The following is a 9,301-nucleotide window of genomic DNA, read 5'->3' on the forward strand; positions in this document are numbered from 1 at the left end:
TCTTGTACCATTGGAAGGGATCTGGAGGGTAGGGAGATCCTCCGAGAGCTTTTTTAATGCTTGGATGGCAGCAATGTGAGCTGAAGACCAAGGAGGAGCTTTCTTTTTCAAAAGCTAATGAAGCAATGAGGTGTACTTGATCTGCTGAGGGAGAAATTCTGTCATGTAGTTCATAATTCTGAGAAATTGTTGGACTTGATTCTTTGTCAGAGGGCCATCAGAAAACTGTTGGAAAGATGTGGCAATACGAGGCTGGAGTTCATATTTTCCTTTTGAGATGGATACTCCAAGAAAATCAATGGAAGAGATACCAATCTGCATCTTCTTGGGAGAGAGCATAAGACCATATTTCTGAATAATTGTATGAAATTGCTAAAGAAGTTGTAGATGTTCGGTCTCATATTTGGAGAAGAGAAGAATATCATCAATATATATGAGGGCATGGTCTTGGATAGGAGAAAAAATTTTCATCATAGCTCTCTGGAAGATTGATGGTGTTGTTTTCAGGCCGAAAGGCATTACTGTCCACTACATATGATATCTAGGAACACAGAAGGTTGTTTTTGGTCTATCTTCTGGAACTATTCCAAGTTGCCAAAAGCCTGCTTTAAGATCAAATTTGGAGAAGATATTTGCATGGGCCAATTGGAGAATTAAGGCCGGACGAGTTGGAAGTGGGAACTTGTCATCAGCTAAGAAGAAATTTAAAGGCTGATAATTAATCACCATTCTCATTTTTACTTGAATTTGCTTTGTCCATTTGTTGACATTAAATGCCTAGCATGCCCATGGGGAGAGAGTTGGTTCCAAAAGACCTTGAGACTGCAGTTGTTGGATTTCTTGAACTGCTAAGGAAAGAAGGTCTAGATTCATGCCAGGATGGCTTGCTTTTGTTGGATTGACATCTTTATTTTTCTTGAAGGGCAGAGTAATGAAGAAATCAGAGTTCTGCCATAATGGATGCGAGCACTTAATGAGGAACTCTGTATGAGATTCTGCATAAGATGTGGAAAGGATGTGTCTTTTGATATCTTCAAAGAGAGAAGGACCTATAAGAAAAAGGTTAGAAACAAGGGACCAGGGGAGAAGTTGTTGTTTATAAACAAGGCCTTGGGGAATCCAACGAAGGGGAAGACGGCTATGAACATCAAAACCTATGACTTTTCCAGGAAAATGGGTTCCTAAAACTGTATGGGTAAAAGACAAAGTTAGGGAGAAGTTGGATTTTTATGGGTTGTTTAGACACAAGGTTGATATGGAAGGTTTCATCATTGGCTGCCAGGAATGGGAAAGGAGGTTCTTAGGCCTTCCAAAGATGTTTAGGAAGTATTTTTGGAGTCATAATGGTGGTAGCAGCTCCAGTGTCTAAAAAGGCTATGACCCTAATGGGTTTAGCATATAGCTCAGGTATTATCTAAATGGAGACATGTGGGAGAGAAATAACATGGCAAGGTGGAGAAGATTCTGCTAGTTGAGGAGGGGAGGCTAAAGGGATTATGTGGTAGAGGGGATCAAATTCCTTGGACTCTGAGAGGGAAGACTCTGGGTCTGAGTCAGTATCTGGGAAATCAATAGCAAAAAGAGAGAGATATGTGGGAGACTCGTCAAGAGAGTATAGAGATTCAAGATCTGCATCATTGAGATCTTCCTGGTGAAGAGAGGACAACATATGCATGACTTTGTCTTTTTTCTGAGAGAGGGGACAATTTTTGCAAAATGTCTATGTTTTCCACAAACATAGCAAGAGGAGGATTTGTTATTTCCTCAAATTTGCTTTTTTTGAAGGAATCTCCATTTTTTCTTGAACTTTGGAGATTTGAAGTGGAAGTGCTTCTTCTTGTGCTTGCGGTGCTGAGAGAAGGGTGAAAACTTTCTGTGATGAAAGGATTTCTTGGTAGAACAATCACAGGAGTTGTCACCTTTGCACTTGATCTTGAGATAAGAGGTATCATAGGCGGAAGAGACCTTATTAGATCTATCTTGTAAATCCTTCCAAACTTTTTTGATGTTGCAAGGTTTATCAAGGGCAGTAAGAGCATAATTGTAAAGAGAACCAATAGAGCAAGAGGCTAAAGAAATATTTTGGGTTCTCAAAAAATATTGAGTGTCTGCACCAAGAGGCTCTGAAAGAGAGTTCAAAAAGATCTGCTTAAGGTTTTCATCATTAAGACCACTGATTTTGTGACACCGATCTGTCATTCGGGAAAAATGCTTATCAAGATCTGATCTATTAAGTGAGCAGCACTTTATTTGAAGAAATTCAACATGGCCCTTTGAAAGATAATTTGAGACCGGACCCAAGAATTCTTGATAGGGAGTGGTAATAAATTGGCTTTCTATAAGCTGGACAATTTGAAGTTGTCTATGAGCACCAAGACCTAAATACCATTCTCTGAGTTTTCCTTGGAGTCTTGCAACAAATTTGGATAAAACAGTCATAGTGGTAGCTCCTTCATGAAGTAATTATGCATTTATCCATGAGTGGAAATCTACAATTCTTGAAGCCCATTTGGAAACAGGAATATCATCCAATGTGAAAAATTGTTTAGGATCCTGATTTTGGTATGGGGTAAAAGGAGGAGGTGGAGTAGGATTAGGCCTGTGTTGGTTAGGAGGATTGTGAATTTCAGGGTCAGGGTCATCATCAATTTCTGAGACATGAGGAGTAGATGGGCTAGGACCTTCATTCATGAAAGAAGAGGTTTTGATAGGGTAAAGTTTGTAAGAAACTCAGATAAAACATTTTTTGAGCGGGTGATGATGGTATGGATGGACTAAGTAGTTTGGGTAGTGGTGGTAATAGGGGAAATGGGTGGTTGAGTGGCTGAGGTGGTTTTGGTGGAGTTATCGGTATCGAAGGTGGAGGAGCTGGGTAAGAAACCATCATGGGATAAGGGGTAAGAGAAGGGCTATTGTCACACCCCGTTCACACAGAACCGGACCAATGATCGGGTTAGCTCCGGTTAACCCAAACCTGCCAGGATCATCTGATACAGTACCCAACCACAGCATACACACATCTAAGATAAACGTTCGAAAGTTCAGTGAAAGACTTAATTTACCTGTAAATACCCCCAATATACCTGATACCCAAATTGTAGTATATAGATAAATACATGTGGGCCCGCAGGCATAATATTTACACAAAAATAATAACAATTCACGTATCAAGTACACAAAAAGGGGTCACCAAAAGAATCAAAAAGTAAAACCATGTACGGCGTCAATACTGCGGTCCCGCAGCACAGCCCTTGCACATGCAATCCGTACCGTGCTCATACTCCTCGGGGACCCACCAATCCTCATCGAGTAACTCAACTGTGGGGCCCAACCCTTGATCTTCAGGCGGGTGACCTGAAAAATCATCTAAAAGGGGTGTACACGTGGGATGAGCTCACTAGCTCAGTAAGTGAAAAGAAGGACCACACACAATCCACATAGCAATCACATCCATATGCACTACATGCTATGCAATTCATTTTAAACCTCATCCACCTAAACATTACTAAGTCTTTGGTTTAGTGCTACTACAACCACAGTGCGCGTATACTCTGGGCAAGAGCCGTGAACTCCATCCCGTAATACGCCCATAGGGCTATTGAAGAAGGCCCACCGTGAGTACTCAAAAAAGTAAAGCATGCCGACTACTGGCTCTCAACATAAAAGTAAATGACAGAAAGTAAAGGAGTTGACTTCAGTAAATTAAAAGCAGGACGATTGGCCCTCTTGAATATACCACCGAGGTTGTCGACTATCCTAATGACCAGTCGGGTGTATGTCTAATTGTCATAGTGACCCGACACCCGCGACCACTGCTTCCCCCCAAGTGATAGCCCAACACCTCAACCCCTGTTGGGAAGGGTCGTAGCACGGGAAGATGATAATCCTAAACCATATGCTCCTATATGACATAGTACAATTGCATAGTGCCACCGAGTCCCATTCCATGGGCCACCAATGCACTCATTTCCAAGTCGACTGTGGCATCTAGTCTAATAATGCATCATACACAATGATTCCTTCATTCATCACATAAGCATATCGATCATTTAGCATTGAGAAAGTAAACACAATACACATGTCATAATCATGTGAGGATGACTAAGCTACATATAATTTGCATGATGACATGGCTAGTCTAGATACAATTGAATGATGCCAAACAAGCCTTAAAGTAAAAGCAAACATCCTCTCCCCACTTACTTATCGTGTACAAAGACTCACGCCCGGTACGGGTGAGATTCGGCGCAAGAAACGTAAATTTTGGTGAACCTATCATAAGTGAATGGGGTTAGCATTTCACCACTTTGGGGTCAAAACTAATAAGATTTGATGACTAAATCATGTTTAGAATCATAAAAGAAGGTTGCACATCCGTTTTGGGTCCATTCGGACACAAAAATCACGTTGGGGGCCTCTCGGGTGGGTCGGACAGCCCACCTGTCACGGCCCACCGGTCATCTCAGGTGGGCAGGTCAGCCCACCGGTCGACCCACCGGTCGGCCCATCGGTCGGCCCATCGGTCATGATGCCAGTGGGGACCAAGTGGTCGGTCATGACCAGTGGGCAGGTCGGCCCGTCGATAGGCCCACCGGTCATGATCAATGGGCAGGTCGGCCCACCGGTCGGCCCCAAGGGCCTGCCCTCTCAAGCTGGTGCCCTCAGGCGGGCCGTGGAGCCCACCGGTCTCAGCCCACCTGAGAGGGCAGAAAAGTGTCTTTTTCTCCTGAAACTTTCCCCAACCTTTGGGGAATCAAATGGGGATTTTTCAATCACATTTTTCACACATTCAAGGTCTTATAAGATGATTCTAACCTAGATCTAAGTTACATTTAAGGATTGAGAAGCCATCTTACCTTCTTTGCTCAAGAACTCCTTCAAAACCTCAAAATCACTTCCTTGCTCAAGAATCACCAATGCTTCTCCAACCTTGTAAACACTTCTTCAAATCCTTCAAAATCAACACATAGACCATCTATTAAACCTTAGATCCATCATCTCAAGGGGGATTTACAAGATCTCAAGGAACTCTACCCAAATCAAGGGTTTTACATGGGTTTGGTGAAAGTTTAAGAAACATAGCCTTTGCTCACCTTCAATCGTAGATCTCGTGTTGGGGATCACTCTTTCGGCGTCGGAATGGAAAGATCAAACCTTGGCGCCGCTTAAATCCTTTCCTTCCTCCTCTTCCTTCCCCTTTCTTCTTCTACGTTCTCTTTTCTCCCTTCTTTTCTCTCTCCTCTTTACTCTTCTCACCAAACCTCTTAATGTAATAAATGAGAAAATGAAAAACATAATAATACTATTTATACTTTTCAAAACCACTAGTAACCACATGGGTGGGTCACTCAGGTGGGCGGATGCACCCACCTGAGGGCCGAAAATTGGCCAACAAGTGGGAGATGGAATTCAACTCTCAGCATGTATCTCACTCTCGGCACAAGGTATATTATACATATGCGCTTTAGGATACGGCTACATACCAGCATTATCCGTATATGGCCTTATGATACGTGCATGTGCACGGCTTGGGTACACCCGTCTCCTCTAGCACTGACTTGGACTTGTCTGGCCAACCCATGTTCAAAGTCACCCTTGCCATCATGGTCCATAAGGAACCCGCCTTAACCCTCTCTGATTCGGGTCCTGCATGGTTAAACCGGGTCAACCGTGTAATTAGACCGGGTTTAAACAGTAGGGTATCACATTTACCCCCCCCCTTTTTGAAAATTTTGTCCTCGAAATTGGCATACCTGGTTGTTTGAAAAGATGAGGATACTTGGCTTGGATTTCATCCTCTTTCTCCCAAGATGCTTCTTCAAGTGAATGATTAGCCCATCGCACCTTTATGAAGGAAATGGAGCGGTTGCGAAGGGTTTTCACTTTTCCGTCCAAGATTTCAGCTGGCTGCTCTGTATAGGTCATATCAGCTTTTAGATATTCTGGTTCCACGGGTAATACATGCGATGGATCATGAACGTATCGCTTCAGCACGGATACATGGAATACGTTATGAACATTCCCGAGAGAAGGTGGTAGAGCAAGCATGTAGGCTACTGAGCCAACCCAAGCTAAGATCTCAAATAGGCCAATGTATCTCGGGCTCAACTTACCCTTTCTATGGAATCTTTACAACCCTTTAGTAGGGGAAATCTTGAGAAACACCTTTTCTCCTACTTGAAACTCAATGTCTTTCCTGTGGTTGTCTGCATAGCTCTTTTGATGTGACTGAGCTGCCTTAACCCTTTCTCGAATAACATCGACCTTATCACAAGTCATCTGTATCATTTTAGGTCCTAACATTCGGCGTTCGCCTACCTCATTCCAATACAAAGGAGTTCTACACTTCTTACCATATAATGCCTCATATGGAGCCATCCCAATTGTAGCTTGGTAACTGTTGTTATAGGCAAACTCCATAAGGGGTATATATTCTTCCCAACTACCACACATTTCATTGCACATGCTCTGAGCATGTCCTCTAATATCTGTATGGTTTTCCTAGACTGACCATCAGTCTGTGGGTGGAAAGCAGTACTCAATTTCAATTGTGATCCCAAAGCATGTTGGAAGATTTTCCAAAACCTGGAAGTGAACCTTGGGTCCCTATCTGACATAATACTCATTGGCACTCCATGCAAGCGCACTATGTTATCCATATAAAGTTGTGCTAACTTGGCCATAGAGAACTTGGTCTTGATGGGAATGAAATGAGCAGTCTTAGTAAGCCGATCAACTATCATCCATATCGCATCCATCCCCTTATGTGTGCATGGTAGTCCGGTGACAAAGTCCATTGTAATCCTATCCCACTTCCAGTTTGGTACTGGGAGTCGCTGAAGAGTACCATAAGGTCGATGACTCTCAGTTTTTACTTTTTGGCATGTAAGACAAGTCTCCATATATAGGGCTATTGTGATCCTCATACTAGGCCACCAGTAATTTCGTTTAAGGTCTTCATACTTCCTGGGTGGAGTGAGTACTCTGAGCTGTGTGCTTCCCGCACTATCTTGTCTTGTACATCCAAATCATCGGACACACACAACCTACCTCGAAACAATAATGCCCCATCACTGGCTAAAATAAAATCAGGGTCATTCATTGTTTGATCTTGAATCTTAACTCTGATCCACTGCAATTCAGGATCCAAAGGTTGTTTCAGTATCACCTCTTGCCTAATAGATGGATGCACCTGTAGAGCCACCAGTGATACAGTCAACCATTTAAGGTTTTCTAGTTGATGTTCAAGCTCTAAGGTTGCTCCTTCATATAAGAGGGCTTCATCCATTAGCGTCGCTTCTTGTACGAGTGGTGGGATGACTGCTAAGTATGAGAGTGACACAGTCTGTGCCTTCCAACTCAACGCATCTGCCACTACATTAGCCTTTCCGGGATGATACTGAATGTCGCAGTCATAATCCTTCATGAGCTCAAGCCATCTCCTCTGCCTCATGTTCAAATATTTCTGGGTGAAAAAGTACTTAAGGCTTTTGTGATCACTGTATATCTCGTACTTCTCCCCATACAAATAATGTCACCAAATCTTTAGGGCAAAAATGACTGCGGCTAGTTCCAAGTCATGAGTGGGTAGTTCTTCTCATATTCCTTTAGTTGTCGGGGTGCATACGCTATCACCTTACCGCGTTGCATGAGAACACAACCCAACCCAACCTTGGAAGCGTCAGTGTAGACTGTCATTCCACCTGTACCTTCAGGGATGGTCAATACAGGGGCCGACACCAACCTCTTCTTCAATTCCTGAAAATTCTTCTCACATTCCTCTACCCATTCAAATTTCACACCCTTTTTGGTTAACTTAGTCATTGGGGCTGAGATCCGAGCAAAATTCTCAATGAAGTGCCGGTAGTATCCAGCCAAACCCAAGAAACTTCTAATTTTAGTAACGTTCTTAGGGCTTTCCCACTCCACTACTGCTCTCACCTTGTCAGGATCCACCTCGATTCTGGCCTTAGACACTACGTGTCCCAGGAATCCAACTTGTTCAAGCCAAAATTCACATTTATTGTATTTGGCAAACAATTGTTGTTCTCTCAACCTCTGTAACACCATCCTCAAGTGTTGAGTGTGCTCCTCTTCTGTCTTAGAGTAGACCAAGATGTCATCAATAAAAATAATTACCCATTTATCGAGGACATCGTGAAATACTCGATTCATTAAATCCATGAATGCTGCCGGTGCATTGGTTAACCCAAAAGATAACACTAGGAACTCATAGTGACCATACCGAGTCTTGAAAGCTGTCTTGGGTATGTCGCCGCTCTTTATCTTGAGCTGATAATAGTCTGATCTAAGGTCTATCTTCGAAAATACCCTTGCACCTTGTAGTTGGTCAAACAAATCATCAATGTGTGGCAATGGATATCGGTTCTTAATGGTTAGCTTATTCAATTCCCGGTAATCGATGCACATACGCAAGCTGCCATCCTTCTTCTTGACAAACAATACTGGGGCACCCCAAGGTGAAACACTTGGGCGAATAAACCCCTTTTCCAATAATTCTTGCAACTGCATATGTAACTCCTTCAATTCGGCTGGTGCCATCCTGTATGGAGCTTTAGACACTGGAGCTGCTCCAGGAATCAAATCTATGGCAAATTCCAACTCTCTATCAGGCGGTAGATGCATCAGATCATCTGGAAAGATGTCAGGAAATTCTTTAACCACCTTTACCTTTTCTAGAGGTGTAACCTTTGCATCAACATCAAGTACCGATGCTAGGTAACCCTGACATCCACTTTCCAACAACTTTACCGCTTGAAGAGCGGAGACGAGGACCTTTCTAGCCCGTTTCATTTTATCTGCTTGGTATACCAATTCTTTTCCTTCATCATCTATCACCCTAATTAATTTTTTAGCACACATCACATTAGCTCGATGGGCAGACAACCAATCCATGCCCAGTATAACGTCAAAATTCTGCATGTTGAATTTAATGAGTTGTGCATCCAATTTCTTCCCACTGATTTCCACTGGGCACGGCCCATACACCTCCTTCAACTGTGTAACTTTGCCGGTAGGCATACTAACAATCATCCCATGATCTAGTGTCCTGGGTGACATACCAAGTTTCTCAAAAAATCTCTTAGATATGAATGAGTGTGTAGCCCCTGAATCAAACAAGACATAGGCTGGTATACCCGATATAGGTAGAACACCTAGTGCAACAATGCATATAAGTACAGCAGGTCATCAACACTTAGCATAAGGAAAATATTAAATTAAAATGTATCTGCTACCACTTCCGTGCTGACCTCAACTTCCTCAACTGATAAGGCATACA

At 42.8% G+C, this 9,301-nt stretch overlaps 1 protein-coding gene across 1 annotated transcript in view; it reads right to left on the bottom strand.

Annotated features, from left to right (window-relative positions):
* Positions 1-2,691, bottom strand: part of LOC122084719 (DExH-box ATP-dependent RNA helicase DExH9-like) — a 14,501-nt gene extending 11,810 nt beyond the window's left edge. Inside the window, exon 1 of the mRNA XM_042653162.1 lies at positions 2,494-2,691. Coding sequence (XP_042509096.1) covers positions 2,494-2,691 — 198 coding nt within the window. The remainder of the gene's footprint in view (positions 1-2,493) is intronic.
* Positions 2,692-9,301: the final 6,610 nt, after the last annotated feature.

This window comes from Macadamia integrifolia, chromosome 7 (genome assembly GCF_013358625.1).
Source record: "Macadamia integrifolia cultivar HAES 741 chromosome 7, SCU_Mint_v3, whole genome shotgun sequence".
Taxonomy (NCBI): Eukaryota; Viridiplantae; Streptophyta; class Magnoliopsida; order Proteales; family Proteaceae; genus Macadamia; species Macadamia integrifolia.